The sequence below is a fragment of the Pipistrellus kuhlii genome, unplaced genomic scaffold (genome assembly GCF_014108245.1).
Source record: "Pipistrellus kuhlii isolate mPipKuh1 unplaced genomic scaffold, mPipKuh1.p scaffold_m20_p_1, whole genome shotgun sequence".
Classification (NCBI taxonomy): Eukaryota; Metazoa; Chordata; class Mammalia; order Chiroptera; family Vespertilionidae; genus Pipistrellus; species Pipistrellus kuhlii.
The window spans coordinates 50,999,795-51,018,186 of NW_023425404.1; the positions used below are offsets into that span (position 1 = coordinate 50,999,795).

At 49.7% G+C, this 18,392-nt stretch overlaps 1 protein-coding gene across 2 annotated transcripts; it reads left to right on the top strand.

Moving 5' to 3' along the window:
- Positions 1 to 233: 233 nt before the first annotated feature.
- EPB42 (erythrocyte membrane protein band 4.2) lies at positions 234 to 17,480 on the top strand. 2 transcript variants are annotated; one of them, XM_036444548.2, is made up of 13 exons: positions 241 to 477; positions 1,969 to 2,154; positions 2,773 to 3,006; positions 5,268 to 5,386; positions 6,291 to 6,395; positions 7,951 to 8,128; positions 8,666 to 8,804; positions 9,064 to 9,167; positions 9,967 to 10,209; positions 11,360 to 11,659; positions 13,607 to 13,767; positions 14,853 to 14,986; positions 16,617 to 17,480. In XM_036444548.2, the coding sequence occupies exons 1-13, from the start codon at positions 468 to 470 to the stop codon at positions 16,777 to 16,779; spliced, it is 2,076 nt and encodes a 691-aa protein (XP_036300441.1). In that variant the 5' UTR covers positions 241 to 467; the 3' UTR covers positions 16,780 to 17,480. The 2 variants fall into 2 exon arrangements, with proteins under 2 accessions (XP_045439371.1, XP_036300441.1); XM_045583415.1 differs by lacking the exons at positions 13,607 to 13,767; positions 14,853 to 14,986; positions 16,617 to 17,480 and adding an exon at positions 12,361 to 12,456 and having other exon boundaries at positions 234 to 477.
- The last annotated feature ends 912 nt before the right edge of the window (positions 17,481 to 18,392 follow it).

Consider the following 18,392-nt stretch of genomic DNA (forward strand, 5'->3'; position numbering starts at 1 on the left):
TTGCAGCCCAGGATATGTTCAGGGCCTGAGATTTGGGGTTGGATGTGGGCTTCCTATTTGTGGAGTCATCTCCTCCAGAGCCGTTCAGTGTCATCCAGGAAACATCTCAGAGGGTCGCCCAAGGCCACTGAAGCACCAGACTTAGAGGTTTCTTCCAGGATTCTCCAGATGGCAGATCTTTCCCACTCCAGCCTGCCTGGCCTCCTGGCTCAAGAGATACAATGAAAAAATGGTAACTCCCAACAGCTGGTTCAAGAGATAGCAGTGGGGAGGGAGCAGGAGAGAAGAAACTCGTCAGGGAGCTCACAAGAGAAGCAGAAGGAAACGCCACTATTTGTAGATTCTTAAGCCAACAAAAGTACCTCCATTATTTTTTTGTCTGGAAGACAGATTCAGAGAGTCAGCCCCAAGCAACAGTTCAAGACAGACACTTCCTGTGGCCACGTGGATAAGGGCAGCCTGCAACCATGGGACAGGGTGAGCCACGCCAATTCTCCATGGGGCTTGCTGGACTGTCAGCAGCCCCTCCATCATTATGTGTTTTCATTAAAGGAAGTAGGATGGTGGTGGAGGTGATGGGTGGTGTGACTTTGCTGAGGAGTGGTGATGAGTGCTGGTAGTGGAGGTGGTGATGGTGGTGGGGCTATTCAGTAGCAACAGAGTAGGTTGTGGCAGAAAGTTTGTGGTCATAATTGTATTGATGGTGGTAAGGTGGTTAAAATGGTTAATATGGATTTATATTCTTGTCCCAGGATCATATGGGTAGAGGTGAGCAAGAGTCTGGATTTTATTCATTGCTTTAGGATTGGGAAAGAAAAGGGGGTCAACAATGAGAACAAGCACTGCTCTTATTATTATTATTAATAATAATAATAATAATAATTACTGTTTCATTTAATGGGACTTATGTGTCTGACTCTAAGCTAAGTGTATTACAGTAGTCCCCCATCAATGTTTTCACTTTTGTGGTTTCAGTTACCATGGTGAACTGTGATCTGGAAATATTAAGTGTAAAATTCCAGCAGTAAACAATTCTTAAGTTTTAGGTGGTGGGCCTTTCTGAGTAGCAGGATGAAATCTCACACAATGTGCTTCCTGGGATGTGAATCATCCCCTTGTCCAGTTTACTCATGGCATATGCTACCCACCCCTTAGTCACTTAGTAGCCATCTCGGTTATCAGATAGACTTTTGTTGTATCACATTGTTTGCATTCAACTAGCCTTTATTTTACTTAATAATGGCCCCAAACCATTCACATAACTTTTATTACAGTATGTTGTTATAATTGTTCTATTTTATTATTAATTGTTACTGTTCATTTCTAATTGTGACACATTTATAAATTAAACTTTATCATAAGTATGTATGTATAGGAAAAATATAGCATATAGCAGCAATTTTCAACCTTTTCATCACATGGCACACATAAACTAATTCTAAAAATCTCTGGCACACCAAAAATATATTTTTTTGTCGATCTGACAAAAATTAGGTATAATTTTTGTTTATTCACACTGGATGGCTATTGTTGTGCTGGCTGTGTTCACTTTTTTCTTTGACAATCTAGGGAAAAGAGGTCAGTGCCCCTGACTAAATAGTCAGGTTTTGCACATTTAAAAAAATTCTTATTGCACACCGGTTGAAAATCTCTGGTATACTATAGGGTTTGGTACTATTTTCAGTTTCAGGCATCCACTGAAGTCTTGATATGTATCCTCTAGGGATAAGGGAGGGTGGGGGGACCGCTATTGTATATATTACTTTATTTAATTTCCACAACCTTACAAGGAGGAGTGATCATTCTAGGGGAGAGAAAATAGATGGTCATAGTAGTTACTTGCCTTAGCAAGCTAGTAAGTAAGTTGAGCCAAGGATTTTTGAACCCTGGTCTTGCTGACTCCAGAGTCTCTGCTTTTCCTTACTTGTCACAATTACCTAGTCTCCATGCTTTCTCTTTTCCACACAGCCCTGGGGATCAAGAGCTGCGACTTCCAGGCAGCAAGAAACAATGAGGAGCACCACACCAAGGACATCAGCTCCAGGCGCCTCATTGTGAGGAGGGGACAGCCCTTCTCCATCAGGCTGCACTTCCAGGATCCGGTCCTCGCATATCTGCCTGCCCTAAAGAAGGTGGCCCTCATTGCACAAACCGGTAAGTGGAGCAGGCCTGGACCCCATTGGCAGCAGGATTGGAGGGTTCTTCTTCATCACCCTCTCAGGGAGCTAAGGGACAAATGGTCTATATGGTACTTGGACCTCAAGACGTTCTCCCCACCCAGCAGGGCTGTTGTGAAGGAAGAGAATGTGCAGAGTTAAGTCTTGTTTAGTAGGGTTCAGAGGTTGCTTCGCAGCATTATCAGACAGGGCTTCCTTTTGGTTGCAAATATAATATCAGTTCTGCAGAAAAGCCGGATGGGATCTAATCCAGGCTCAATGTCACATTTAATTGTTACTATTTATTGGATCTGTATACATGTCCGATATTAGGCCAAGGGATTAACATGCAGCATCTCATCACATTGACACTCTGAAACAGGTATTATTACCACGCCCTGGTTATAGACTATGAAATATCTAAATGTAGATCCATGGGCACATGAGAACTTATGTGCTCCCACCACCTTCTATTGCCTCCCATTAATGGATGGGCCTCTTATTCTCCTCCCAAACTAATTTCTTAACGGCTCCAACTTTATTATACATGACTCTATTACTCAGTTGTGACCAAGTGGTCCCAATGACCAATTCGTCTGGCCATTTGTGACTGCAGGAGAGCAGCCTTCCAAGGCCAACAGGACCCAAGCCACCTTCCCAATTTCCAGTCTGGGGAACCGGAAGAGCTGGAGTGCGCAGGTGGAGGAGAGAGATGCCCAGGCCTGGACCATCTCTGTGACCACGCCCTCCGATGCTGTCATTGGGCACTACTCACTCCTGCTGCAGGTCTCACGCAGGAAGCCACGCCTCCTAGGCCAGTTCACCTTGCTCTTTAACCCCTGGGTTCGAGGTAAGTTTGGGCTTGGGTCAGGCTGGGCTGCACAGGGTACTCAAGGTACAGGAGGTGGGTGCAGCTCTGTCAGGGAGCATCTGCCCGGGGCCCCAGTGGATAACTTCTGGGCAGCTCATTCTTGGGGAGTCTGCTTCCTGGATGAATGGCCTCTCAGATCCAGAGTCCTGTTTCGGTGTCACCCCTGGCGGAAGCAGCCTGGGGCTCCACACTGGAAGCAAAGGGTTGTCTCATTGCCAAACTCTGGTGTTGGCTCAGGCTATTTGGTCATAGGACATACGACTCAGAGATGACCCCGGAGAGCTGCCCTTTATTGTAAAAGGGCAAGAACTTAGGGATAAGCTTCTCTGTTACCCCCTTGGCCTCCCATAGACTATCTCCAGGTGAACCCAGGTTTTGTGAAAACTGAGGTTTGTATAATTTGGGGAAAGCCTCTTAAAGAAAAAGAACGCAAATTTTTGAATTGCTAAGGTCCCTCCCAGGGCCTGAAGAGGGTCTGTGCTAGTGAGGGGCCCAAAGCTTCAGTTCCATCAGCTTCGCACTAAATCTGTCCTGCTTCTCTCCACTTTTCTTCTGTTCTCACTGCTGAAGACTGCTGGGTTCTCTCCAAAGGAAGGCTTGGAAATATCCCGCGTGAGCCTCAGCTTGCAGGGCCCGCCTCCTGGAGCTCAGCGCCCAATGGGTGGGCTTTCCTCTGGCAGACATCAGCCCAGGCTGTGGGAGCTATTTCATCTAGAAAAGATCATCGGTATTTGGCCCCAACAGGAGCCAACAATCATCTATTCTTCTGATGATTGAGTCTGTCTTTCCTTCCCCTGCCCCTTTGGGATAAAGCAAGTTTTATTTAGGTAGAGATAAAGAAGGCAGCCAGGGTCAGGGCAAAGCTGTGGAAGAAGTGAAAAGTATGTGTCTCAGTGGACGTGGGCCAGTTTGAGAGTGGGTTTGCTATCTTTCCGTTTTAAATCTGCCACTGCCCACCTTAATGCGGAGACTTCCTTACAAGGCAGAGCTGGGAAATGGGAGGAAATTGGAAGAAATCTTCCCAAATGCCTGCAGCTCCATCTCCAGTTCCTGACTCCCTTCTCATGTGGTACCTGAATCCCCATTGGCTCCCTGTCTCTACTTCTCTGGTTTCCAATCCCCCTCCTTCCTCAGTTCGAAGCTCTCTTTGTGCTAAGCAGGGTGGAGAGGTGGAATAATAGATGGGAACTTATATCCAGTCATGGTTGGCTTGTAGGGACAGCCTGTGTGTGTGTGTGTGTGTGTGTGTGTGTGTGTGTGTGTAGGCGTGAGTAGGTGTGTGTGTAGGCGTGTGTAGGTGTGTGTGCAGGCATGTGTAGGTGTGCGTGTCTAACTGAGCAGGAGTGCGTTGTTTGCTCTGCTCACTGGGAGGTGATAAAGAGATTTTCGGAGATTAACTGGGACTCAGTCTCATCTTGGATACCTGGGGTTGGGGCTTTCCTGAATTCTAAAGGAAATTTTACATCCTATAATGAAAGTCAGAGCCCTATTCACAAGCAGGGAACTTTATCAAAGGGGGGCTGCACCCAAGCAGAGGACAAGAGGATAGTGCTATCTGGTCACCTATTTCCCAGAGCCCTGCAACCTGGGCCACACACTTCCGTCTGCAGTGACTGCCAAAGAAGCAGTGTCCAGCTTCTTAGGGTGGGCAGTGGACTCCTCAAAGCCCCCGTCCTCCTCCCCAGCCCACCCCCTGGATGGGACAGAGGGAAAGGCACCCACAAGAGGCCGTGGGAGCCCCAGGCCCACGTGCACAGCCGCAGAGCAGAAAGCCAATGCTCTGGCTTTCACTTTGCCAGCCCCACTGCTCCCTCTCACCCTGTCTTGCCAAATGCTGCTCTTCCCTTCTGCTCCCCTCTGCCAACCTACATTGTATTGTTTTTTTTCTAAACACTATTTTGTTTAAATTAAACTTGGGAGAGAGACATAACAGGCCCACGGGGAAGATCCCTGGGTTGTTGGCAAATTCTCTTGGGATAGTAGCATTCTGGCTACAGATGTCTTCTGGGAGCTAGTAGGATTTTTAAGGTTGGTCTGCCCCCTGCCCCCTCTCTCCATCCAGGAGGCCAGGTCCCAGAGGGGCCAGTGAACAGACGAAGTCCTCCCTCAGTCCTCATTAAGCCCAGAGCTGAAGGGGAGATGTGCAGCCCAAAGTGACCTGGGCGGGGAGGGCAGAGGCCAGGATGTGGAGAGCAGGCCCAGCCCCTCACAGGCCCTCGTTCCTGCCCGCCTCTCCCCAGAGGACGCTGTGTTCCTGGAGAATGAGGCTCAGCGCTGGGAGTACGTGCTGAACCAGAACGGCCTCATCTACCTGGGCACGGCGGACTGCATCCAGGAAGAGCCCTGGGACTTCGGCCAGGTACGGGGGCCTCTGGGGAAGGGGAAGAGACAGTGCTTGTCCCATAGCCTTTAGTGTTCAGGCCAGACAGAAATGGCAGCTCCAGAAGCCCCTGGTCATGAGGCAACATGTGTAGGAAATTTCAGCCATGTGGGACCGACCGCTCTTTCCTCGGGGCCTTATCAGACCATCCTCCACAGCTCCTAGATTTATCTTCTTCAAGATCACACCAATCAAAGCCCTCTATTAACCTCCCCCCCCCACACACACACACACACTGTCCACAGGATATAAGCCTTCACAGCCAGGCCACTGCCTTCCTTTCCTCCAGAGCCACCCATGCGCCAGCCCCCTGACCAGCCAGCCCCTGGGCATGCGGGCTGAGTGTGCCCCCCTCCCCACCTGGAATAGCTTCCCTTCGATATCACCTGGGAAGCTCCTGCCCAGCTTTTAAGACCCTCGGAAAGCCTTCCTCCGCCCCAAAGGCAGAGAGAATCTCTCTGCTCTGTGCTGGGATGTCTCCCAGCGCCCTGGCCACGCTGCTGAGGCCTGTGGTCTAAGAGGCTACGCGGCCCCCCTCCCCCGCTCCCTGTGGGCTTTTCAAGCGCAGGGGCTGCCTTGGCGCCCTCCACATGCGGGTCAGTGCCAGGGTCAGTGCCAGCAGGAGCGGCAGGAGTGCGCCAAAGGGATAAAGATAGAAATGACAGGGAACAGCACAGGCCTGGTCTTCACGCGTTCACACCGTATCGGGAGAGTCGAATAACAGAACAGGCAAAGGATTGGACCGCCAGGCGCAGGGGCCAAGGGGCACAGGGGGACAAGGCAAGGGAGGAAGGAGGGAAGCTGAGTCTAAGAGGAGGACGAGGTGCCGGGGCTGAATTGTGGGATGGGGACCCTTCCTCACTGCTCTGTGTGGTCCTTCCAGTTTGAGGGGGATGTCTTGGACCTCAGCCTGGACTTGCTGAGCATGGACGAGCAAGTGGAGGAGTGGGGCAACCCTGTGCATGTGGCCCTCGTTTTGGGCGCTGTGGTGAGTGAGAGGGAAGCGGGAGCCCTCTAACAGGGCTGTCCCCCTCCCCTGTGACCCTGAGTACCTGCAAAACACCACTAGTGCCCTCTTCCCAGAGTGTGGGGGTAGTTCCTGGAGAAGGTTGTGAGTATGGAGGGGAGGACAGTAGCAGCCATAGTGGGTGGGGAGGGGGGACAAAGGGAGGTATCATCCTCCAGGACACAAGTCTGCAAGGACTAAACCTGGCCTGGATGTCCTCAGAGCCCACACTGGAGGCCTGGGTCTCTGGAAGGGAGGGAGTGGGGTCCATCTTTTTTTTTTTTTTTTTTTTTAATTGATTTCTTACAGAGAGGAAGGGGGAGAGATAGTTACAAACATCAATGTGTGAGAGAAACATCATCGCTCAGCTACCTCTTGCACGCCCCCCACTGGGGATGTGCCCGCAACCAAGGTATATGCCCTTGACCAAAATAGAACCTGGGACCTTTCAGTCCACAGGCCGACCCTCTATCCACTGAGCCAAACCGGTTTCGGCGAGTGGGGTCCATCTTATTCGGCGGCGGCTAAGGTGGTCAGAGGGACCTGTTTTCATTTGTAAATTATTCCTAAGGACATGCAGACCACGATGGCAGCTTGGTGCTTTCCAGTGGTTCCTAAAAGTCCTTTCACAGGAGGGATGTGTCCCCATTTCCTCTGGTGCCACTGGACTCACCCCTGAAGGTGTGGTGAGGGGCAGAGCCAGCCTGTGAGAAGGAGGAAGGGTAGGCTACGAGGGCCAACACCCTCAAAGGAATCAGGGCCAGGCAGGGAAGGAGCAGGAACCCAGCCCCAGGGGGGGCCACTCTCGCTGCTCCGTGGCTTTCTTTGCCAGTGTGGTCGCAAACACTCAATCTAGGGGACTTGTTAAAAAGGTGGATTCCTGCCCAGCCTGCATGGCTCACTGTTGACCTGTGCACCAGGAGGTTGAATTTCCAGTCAGGGCACAGGCCCCAGTTGCAGGCAAGATCCCCAGTAGGGGGCGTTTAGGAGACAGTTGGTCAATGATTCTCATCATTAATTTCCTATCCCTCTGCCCCTCCCTCCTCCCTTCCTTTCCGAAATCAATAACTTTGGGAGAAAAAATTGATATAAGACACTGTCTTATTTTCGGGGAAACAGGGTACATGCCCTTGACCAGAATCGAACCTGGGACCTTTCAGTCCGCAAGCCGATGCTCTATCCACTGAGCCAAACCGGTTTAATATATATTTTATATATATATATATTAAAGTCAGTTCCTGGACTCCTCCCAGCGCCTCCCTCACCCCAACCCCCCACCCCACCCCCCAAAAAAAAGATGGTAACCTAGTGAGCTAGTGTGGAACATGCGGGTTTAACGTGGTCCAGGTCATTCTGATGCAGATGCCTGTTCACCACCCTTGGAAAACGGGCGATGAGACTTCCTCACTTCCCACCCCACTTTACCCTCTCACCCTCACCTCACCCCTTCACCGCCACCCCCTCACCGCTACCCCCAATCCCACCCGGAAGCTGACCATCCCGGGACCCACACAACAGCCACGTGTTTCCCAAACAGCTGCGTGCCCTCCAGGAGAAGAGCGTCCTGCCCGCCCCGCAGGCCCAGGACGCCGCGGAGGGGGCCTGGCTGAGCAAGCGCCGGGGCAGCGCGCCCATCCTGAGGCGGTGGTGCACCGGCCACGGGCGGCCGGTGGGTGCCGGCCAGGCCTGGGTGCTGGCCGCTGTTGCCTGCACAGGTACGGATCCGGCTCACCGGGACCCCCGGGACCCCCGGACAGAGTGTCCTCCCGTGGGGTTGCTCTGCGGCCCCCTGTGGGAGAGGCATCTCCAAAAGCCGGTGCTGCCCCCACCCCGCCCCATGGCCTCACCTCCTTCCCACCCATAACGGGCTCGGCCGCTCCATCCGGCCAAGAAGCCGGTATTTGTTCAGGGCAGCTCCTCCGGACAGGCTGCGGCTCCTTTTCCTGCTCAGCAAAGTGAGGCTCATCTGGGGAACGCTGCTCCCAGACTCACTTTCACCCCGAAACTCCCCCTGCCGCCCCCCGCAGCGTACTCCACCTGCCCGTGACCTGCTGCCCCGCATTTCCAGGTCCTGTGCCTGGTGCCAGTTCTAACTTCCCGGTGCATGTGCCCTTCCTCTTTCCACGCTGTCCCCAGGCACTTCGGACAGCGCCTGCCCGGAAGAGACCCCGGAAACACTAGCCGTACCCCTCCCCTCCCCTGCCCCACACCCCAGGCCCTGCGGCCCCGCTGACCGCGCCTCTCCCCCGCAGCGCTGCGGGCCCTGGGCATCCCTGCGCGCGCCGTGACCGCCTTCTCCTCCGCCCAGGGCACGGGCGGGGGGCTGCTGGTGGACGAGTACTACAGCGAGGAGGGCCTCCTGAACGGAGAGGGCCAGCGAGGCAGGATCTGGTGAGCGGCCCAGGCAGGGGGAGGGAGTCTCAGGCTGGAGGGGCTGCACCCCTTGGGAACCCACCGCCCCAGCGGCCCAGGCACAGAGGAGGCAGGGCGCTGAGGATCAGTCGTGGCAGGCACGCTCCTTCCTGGTGTTATAGCCACTTGTATGGTACACACCAACGCCCATCCCCATGGCAACAGCAACCGCTATTTCTAGGACCTCTTTGGGAACCTCTTTTTTTTTATACTCAAATGGCTCTTTTGCTACCTTCAGGATCTTCCAGACTTCCACAGAGTGCTGGATGGCCCGGCCTGATTTGCCTCAGGGTTACCGTGGATGGCAGATTCTGTACCCAAGTGCTCGTAAGGGAGGTGCAGGTAAAAAAAAAAAAAAACCAAAACAAAACAAAACAAAAAAACACCTGGAGGAGCAGCGGGAGGCCTCAGGGTCACGGGGTGCCTGGACTGAAGGAGTCCCTCGGACAGGAAACAGGAACAACAGATGATCCAAACGGGGTTTGCATTCCCTAAAGCTAGAAAAGTGGAGAGAATGATGGTGACTGGCAGAATGCTGACCTGATGCCAGTGGGCTCAAGGGGACAAAGGTGTCCGCCATCCCAGCCCAAGGCTGTGGGGAGACGAGCCCCGCCTCAGAGCAACAGGGGGAGAGCGGGCCTCAGTGACAGGCAGAGGGTCTTAGGGAGCTGGTAGATGGGCCGGGTCAGGGGCTTGTCACGGGGTTTCTGAGATTCTGGGTATGGATGAAGAGGTATTAAAATAGGTTCAGACTCATCGAAGGAATCTGGATTGAAGCTCAGAAAAGGTCTTTAGGATCCATAAAAAGATGGTTTTTCCTTCCCCCGCAAGAGAACAGTGACCCAGTCCTATCACATCCGTAGCGAAGCTGGCTTAGAAACCCGTGTACTGTGTCTTCCTGGGATTCTATCGGTCCAGTTTCTGAAAGGGCTCCTGCCACAGACCATTACCAACGTTATTGCCACTAAACGTTGTTTCCCCTCTGCATGCCCTCTTAGAAACCCTGCTCAGTGCCCATCTCTGCCCTCAACCCCCAGGGAGGGAAAATGGGGACTAGGATGGGAACTGAGCTTATGGAGCCCTGGCCCAAGCAGAGGTCTGGCTGTGGCTCCGCTTGCCCACTGACCTTTCTCTCCCTTAGTCCTGAAGGCCTGTGATCTGGTCCCTGTCAGAGCGGTCAAGGAGGGGACCCTGGGGCTGACCCCTGGAGTAGCAGACATTTTTGCCTCGGTAAATGCCTCGTGCGTGGTCTGGAAGTGCTGTGAGGATGGGACCCTGGAGCTGACCAACTCCAACACCAAGTATGTGGGCCGCAACATCAGCACCAAAGGTGTGGGCAGTGACCGCTGTGAGGACATCACTCAGAACTACAAGTATCCCGAAGGTACTGCCAGGGGAGGCCCCAGGCTTCTCAGCTCCTGAAATAGCAAAAGAGGGGGATGCAGGCCATGGAGAGTTGCAGTTCTTACCCCATCATATTTCTCAGTCCCCTTTGCCATAGTGACATTTTGGGCCAGGTGACTCTCCGTTGTGATGGCCTGTACAGCATGTCTGACCTCTCTCCACCAGATGCTAGCACCCCTCCGTCACCAATCACCACCTCCACCAGTTGTGACAAACAAAAGTGTCTCCAGACACTCCCGAATGTCTCCTGAGAGGCAAAATTGCCCCCAGTTTTGCTACAAAACAACACACGTACTACTAAACCCAGCTGCCAAAAGATGTTCTTCCTCTCTCCTGCTTATCCAGTCCCTCTTAACCTGTTCCTGCTTCCATATTGGTTAATGGCACTACTGTCTACCTATTTGTTCCATTAGTAAGGCCTGCACTCTCGTCTTTTCCCCTTCACCGCCCCACATTACTCCCACATGTGGCTCCATGTCTCCTTCTCCATTGCCTATATCAGTGGTCGGCAAACTGCGGCTCTCGAGCCACATGCAGCTCACGAGCCACGGTTTGCCACTCTGTTGATTAATGAGTTTGTCGCCCACTGGCCTATGGGTAACCCAGGGCGTCATCTCTTATCCACAATATTCCAGTGATCGCCTAACTACCCCCTGCCTGCAGTCTCTCCATCATTATTCCATTTCCAAACTTTCCGTTTCCAGAGTGAGCTTTCTAAGACACAAGTATTATCTTACTACCCCTGCTCTTGAACATTCCATGGCCCCCATTGCCCTTGGAATAAGTTCAAACTCCTTCACTTAGAAAGGTTTAAGTCTCTTCCAAACTGTCCTCAGAGACAGTGTGAATTGTCCAAAAGCTGGCTCTCCCAATTGTTCAAAGGGGCAGATTCATGGCACTTGAAAAAGAACTCAATCCTTGAGTGACTTGGAAGGGACTTGCTGTGTCTGTGCCGAACACAGACTTTTTTATTTTATTTTTTAAGTTAAATATGCCCTTAGAGATTTGCAAAGTTCTCGTGACTTTGGCATTTGAGCAGCCGTGGGTAAATAAATCTTAGTCCTGGGCTTTTATTAGAAGGGCCTATACCTGCTGGGTAAGAGGCCTGCTTTGTTTCTTCTGTTCTTCAGGATCTCTTCAAGAAAAAGAGGTGCTGGAGAGAGTCCAGAAAGAGAAACTGGAGCATGGGGCAGACAACGGCATTCGTCCTCCCAGTCTCGAGACTGCTGATCCTCTGTACCTGTTCTTGGAAGCACCCAGCTCCCTACCCCTGAGAGGGGATGCCCAGTTCTCCGTGACCCTGGTTAACCCCGGTGACCAGGAGAAGGCTGTGCAGCTGGCCATTGGGGTGCAGGCCGTGTACTACAACGGCACCCTTGCTGCTGAGCTCTGGAGGGAGAAGCTGCTCCTTACGCTCAGCGCCAACCTGGGTAACTCTCTGTGGCCCTGCCAGATCCCAGACCCCCAGTTCCCACCCAGGGCAGACTGCAGTCATGAGGCTCCCCTGCAGGTCTCAGTGGGTGGCTTCTAGCTCCTGTTTTTTTTGTTTTTTTTTCTTCTTCTTCTTCTTCTTTTTCTTCTTCTTCTTCTTCTTCTTCTTCTTCTTCTTCTTCTTCTTCTTCTTCTTCTTCTCTCTCTCTCTCTCTCTCTCTCTCTCTCTCTCTCTCTCCCTCCCTCCCTCCCTCCCTCCCTCCCTCCCTCCCTCCCTCCCTCTCTCTCTCTCTCTCTCTCTCTCTCTCTCTCTCTCTCTCTCTCTCTCATTTATCCATCTAGTTATTGTGCTTCATACAGAAAAAATAAAATCCCACAATTCTGATTGCAGTAAGATAAGTATACAGGCCATAGCAGCAGTGTAAGTGTTTGGCAAGGTAAACAGAATGGAACGGCAGGGGAGCATTGCACCCAGGCTCGAGCACAGGCTGCCGCCAAGCAAATCAGGCGGCACTGGGTCCTAAGGGTGACAGGATAGTGATGGACAGAAACGTGAGTCACGGGCATTCCCGGCAGAGGAGCGACATGTGTGCAGGTTCTTCCTCCCACAGATTTTTCTTTAATTGGTCCGGGGTGGGGCCCAGGCATTGATTGGTGTTTTTTTTTAAAAAAAAAAAACAACCTCCCCATGTTATTCTAGGGTTGAAATTTCCTGGACAAGAGCGGTTGTTCTCAAATGTTCCTACAGTCAGAATCACCTAGGGAAATCTGATGCTCAGCCTGCACCCCAGACCAATTAAATCAGAAATTCCATGGTTGGAGCCAAACATTTAAAAAAAATTTATAAATCTCACATTGATGTGAGAAAGAATCACTGATTGGTTGCCTCTCCTATGCAGACCGAACTCACAATCTGGGCATGTGCCCTGACTGGGAATTGAAGCAGTAACCTTTTGGTGCATGGGATGACTCTCAACCAACTGAGCCACACTGGCCATGGCTTTTATTATTGTATTATTATTATTATTTTATTGTTGACACTATAGGAGATATCTGCCATTTCTCCCACCCCCGCACCCATTGCCCACCTCCACCCAGGAAGAGGTGGGTTTTAATTGATGGTGCAACTCTTGGGGAAATGAGAGACAACAAGAACAATTATAGCTCACATTTTTGGGCCTTTATTAGTGACAAACATGGTATGTTAAGTGCTATATGTGCATTGGCTCATTTATCCTCACAACCTAACGAGGCAGGAACCATTATTATCCCCACTTTACAGATGAGGAGACAGAGACACAGAGAGGTTAAATAATTCACCCAAAGTTGCACAGGCAGGCACTGGTAGAGTCAGGATGGAGCATAGACTGTAAAAACAGAGGACTGGACTTGCGCAGGGGGGACCCATCACCCCGCAAGGGGAGCAGTGAGAGCTAGGGTGTGTGTCTATGTCTGTCGTTTGGGGATGGGAACAGGAGCTTGAAAGGATTCCTCAGGGATGAAGGATGGCTTCATTTTCTCTGCAAAGGGGAAAGAGAAGAAGCAGAGAATGGGAAGGAACTACGTCAGCATATATTCAGTATCAATGTGTGGCGGGGTCTGAGATAAGTACTTCATTTGCAGTGTCTCCTTTAACACAAGCCATCCCACCAGGTAGGTATTATTAGACAAAGAAACAGGCCAAGAGAGCTTAGCTTGCTCTAGCTCACAGGGACTGTGTCCACAACCCCGAGGAGGTGGTCTGCCAAACATGTTAGTGAAGGTGGTGCTGGGGGGGAGGGGTGGGTTCTTGGATGAGTTTCAATTTGAAATTGCTGTGAGGGAGGAGGCTCCTTTCTGGCTTCAGCGAGATCCTGACTCCTCTGCATTCTGTGTGTAACCATTGCTTGTCTCCGGGGCACGAGCACTCAGCTTTTTTGCACTGACTCCTCTGTCACGAATCTCAGTCAGGAGAATCACCACCAGCCTGTCCTTCTCCCATTTTGAGCGAAGCCCACCTGAGAACAGCTTCCTCAGACTTACTGCTGTGGCAACGCACTCAGAGTCCAGCCTTAGCTGCTTTGCTCAGGAAGACATCGCCATTTGTAGACCACACCTTGAAATTGAGGTAGGCATCAGTCTTTCCCCAAATTGCTCTCATGCACTTACCACTCAGGTCCCCATTTCAGAAAGAATCAGAGGCCATCCCACTTCAGTGCAGGTGGCTGCTGCAGGACCACTGGAAAATGCTATGTTGAGAGCTCCTTGCCTTGAAAGAGATGGTTTCTTACATGTGCTCTTCAGGTTTCAATCTTCCAACTTCTTAAGTGGTTAGGTAAAGGTTGGTCCTCGCCAGTTGTTGCCTCCACACTTATAGGGATAATAATTGCCTGTGTTTATTTAGCACTTTATGCATAGGGCAATGTATTTTCATCTCATTGCTTTTCATTCAAAAGCCCTGCGAGGTGGAACTGTCCCCATTATTCAGATGAGGAAACTCTCCTACAGAGCAATAGGCCCAAGATCATAATAATGGGACATTTTGGAGACTGATGGCTCTTGATCCAGTCATCTTTCCACGGCTACCCTGGCCAAAATTAATGCAATTTGGTCCACGCCCTTAAAGAAGTTATAGTTGGTGAAAGGGAGACACAGTGTTGGTCTTCTATGTAAATGCTTTAATAGAGCCACAAGGTCACTATGGGATAAGTGAGGTAAAGGGGGTTAATTCCATCTGATTAGTTTGAGGAAGACTTCGTGGAGAAGGTGGCATATACACTGGGGAAAATGGGTAGGCTTCCAGTGCAGGGGTGGGGGAAGGCCATTGCGAGAAGAAGAGGCCTAAAGGAAGGAGCCTGAGAGGTGTGCTGGGGATGGGAGAGCACCTGACGTGTCTTGAATGTTGTTTAGTCAAGGGAAGAGCAAATAAGGTTGGAGAAGTGGGTTGGAGTCAAACCATGAAGGGTTCTGAATGCCAACTGAAGCTTCCTTCTGGAGATGATGGGAAACCCTCCACGGCCTCTAAGTGGAGGAGAGGCACCGTCAGACACGGTCTGTGAGGGATCTGGTGTGAGGGTAAATGCAGGAAGATCAGGCAGAGGGGTGAAGAAGTCAGCTGAGGTGTTTGGGTCAGGATGGCAGAGATAGGAGAGTAATGGAGGGAACAGGGAGTGTGCCCAGGAGGGGAAGGAGTAACTGTGTCTCTTGCCACAGATGCCAGAGGCAGCAGAGCAGTATAAGCCTCTTAAGGCCTCAGTCAGCATCCATAACTCCCTGGACGCTCCCCTGAAGGACTGTGTGATCTCCGTCTTCGGAAGGGGGCTCATTCACAGAAAGAGGAGCTACAGGTAAGAAACCACAAGCTTTTCAACCCACCGACACATCTCAACTGGAGAAACACTGCACCCAAGGTTAATAACTGTCTTTTTGGTGTCCATGGAGACAGAGCAAATATGCCCTGAAGTAGAGCTAAGAGGTTAGGGCCTATCTCATCCCACGGGGACAGCAGTGAGGGAGGCTGTGTGCCCCTCAGGCACCCACCTGGCCCCTGTTGCTGCCCTGTCATGCAGGGAGAGCCTCAATATTGGTGAGTGCAGGTGACAGGGTGAGGACTGGGTACTAGAGAACATCACGGGGAGGCTGCCTCTCGAAAGCTCCATTCTGCTAAAGCCCACCACAATTTTGAATTTTGTTTCAATATTCTCTTTTATCCCTGTTCCCTACTCCCATTCCAATCACACTTCTCATTATTTTGTTAGTATGTGTAAAATGTGCACTATTGCTTCCTGAGCCTTTATCTTTATTTTAGAGCGAGAGGGAGAAGGAGAGGGAAACACTGATGTGAGAGAGACATTGACAGTTGCCTCCTGAACATTCCCCAACCAGAGATTGAACCCACAGCCGGGTATGTGCCCTGACTTGTGACCCATCAAACTTGTGACCCTTCAGTGGCACAGGGCAGCACTCCAACTAATTGAGCCACACTGGCCAGGGCCTGAGCTTATATTTTTAAATTGTATAAGTGATGTTATGTCTAATTCTTTTTGTTACTTTTCACTCAGATCTATGTTTTTAAGACTCATCCACATACATCCAGTCCATTGTTTCTGCTACATAATACAACTGCACATCCCCTGCTACCTACCCCTCTACTTCACAGTGATGGTACCCATAGTACCTCCAACTCTCAAACACCACACATAATGCTGCAATGAACATCTCCACATGTCCCCTTATGTATAATACTTGTTTGAAACTTTGGTGGGCAAGGATAGGATATATATGCCCAGGAATAGAATTGCTGAGTCATAGGCTATGCCCTGGTTTGACCAGGTACTATCAGTGTTCTTTGCAGAATGGCTGCAGAAGCCTCCCTCCCTCCAGCACTCCAGGACAGTTTCTATATTCCTACTATTCCTCTACTCATGGCAATACCCAACCTTCTCTTTTTTTCAGTCTAATGGAAATAAGGTAATGTCTCATTATTGTTTTAATTTAATTCTTCGTGTTTATTAGCCTTTTCATTTACTCCTCTCTAAAGGTCTTTGACTACTTTTCTTTTGGTGTTCCCACCTTTTTTCCTCGATGATTTGTAGGAGTGGCCTGGATAGTCTAGGTATTAGTCCCTTGTTGGTTTTAAATGCTGCAAGTATCTTCTTTCTTCATCTGGTCCCAAAGCTATAGCTTTTCCAAATATACTCCAATACTGTGACTGAGACTGGGACCAGACTAAAGTCACAGGTGGTAAAAGAAACAACAGAGGCAGCTTGGAAGCCCTTAGAATAGAATTTCCCTTCTCAACCATGAAATTGCTCACCATAGGGAGGCTCCCGTCTTCTACCACCTTCAAACCTCCTGTTCCAACAGCTAGGTACTTGGGTCATGATCCACCTCTTCTGGTAGGAAAGGATCAGAGTCACTGGGACCAGCAAAATCAACCTGGGACAGAACTAGCACTTGCCTTTTCCTTTATTTCAGATTAGGGCCCGTGAGACCAGGAAACACCTTGTGCACCCAGTTCTGGTTCACACCGGTGAAGGCGGGGCCCCAGCGGCTCAACGTGGAAATGGACTGCAACATGTTCCAGAACCTAACCAACTACAGGAGTGTCACCGTGGTCACCCCTGAACTCGCAGCTTAAACGGCAGCTCCAGCACCACTGCCCCCACCACCACCCTGTATCTAAGCTCTAAAACCACCCGTGCTGGAAGGGAAACTGCTTACCAGGCAAATGAATCCCCATTCAAGCTGATCTGAGTGAAACAAAACCAGATTCCCAGAAATCAACAGAAAAGACACCCATTTCTGTCATTCCAGCTTCAGGCGGCTGTGAAGACTAGTTGCCTTAGAAACTACTGGGCTTGAGTGATAAAAGAAGATCTTTAAAAAGGTGCTCAGATGAATACCTTCAGATTTTTCTGGTTCAGGATTTTCATAACCATTTTAGTGCTCACTAACACATTCATTAACTTATAGGTAAGGAAAAGAACCTCACATTTAAATCATATATTTTTGAAATTGCTAAAAATGGAATTTTTAGATAATCCTAATATTTCATTGATTGGTGCTATCCCTACCCATTATCCTTGAAATCTCAAAGATGACTGAACCAAGTTATAACATACAGAACACAGGATCTAAGAGTAGAAGGATCTTCTAGATTCAGCTATGGATAAGTTTTACGAGAGTTCTATATGTATTAAGTATCCAACAATTAAAGTCTGATGTTAATAACATGAATTTGGTCTAGTAGAGAAATGTTAAAATTATTAAGAATATAGAAAATAGGCCTTGTAAGAAAGAATTAAAAAAAACAAACTGAACTCCTTTTGAACCAAGTAATGTTTTGTGTGTTTTTTGTTCACATTATTTTGTTGCTTTGGCACTTTCTCAGTTTGAATTTAGTTCTTTTTCTTCATGACATTTGTTAAATATACAGAATGACACTTTATAAAGGAAAATTAAAACTCTTGCCTTAGGACTTTCAACCCCATACTCACTAGTGCTCAAAAGAATGGCTACAATGCCGAAACCGCTTTGGCTCAGTGGATAGAGTGTCTGTCTGCTGACTGAGGGGTCCCAGGTTCGATTCCGGTCAAGGGCATGTACATTGGTTGTGGGCACATCCCTGGGGGGGGGGGGGGGAGTGCAAGAGGCAGCTGGTAGATGTTTCTCTCTCATCGATGTTTCTAGCTCTCTATCCCTCTCCCTTCCTCTTTGTGAAAAATCAATTAAAAAAAAAAAAAAAAAAAAAAGAATGGCTACTGTTGCTGTTTCTTCCTAAGACAGAAGGGCAGATGGGATGAATTACACCTACACAAGAAAAAGAACTGGCAGAAGAGGTTGGTGAGACTGCGGTGTATACTTAAAGCCCAAGCCAGGTCAACAAAATAAGCAAAACTACAGGTTTACCGTGTTTCCAATATATAATCTTCTAGGCTGATACAAAATAATAAATGGTGATGATTTTGCAAAACATTTAACGAAAGAGACACTTAAAATTATATGAGCTTATACATTAAAAAAATTTTTGGATTATAAAAATTGTGTACGTAGTTAGCCCTGGCCGGTATGGCGTGATTGGTTTGAATATCATCCTGTTCACCAAAGATGGTGGGTTCAATTGCCAGTCAGGGCACATACCCACATTGCAAGTTCGATTGCTAGTTGGAGCATGTGCAGGAGGCAATATATTGATGTTTCTCTTTCTCTTTTTTCCCTTTCCTCTCTCTAAAAGATTAAAAAATTTTTTTG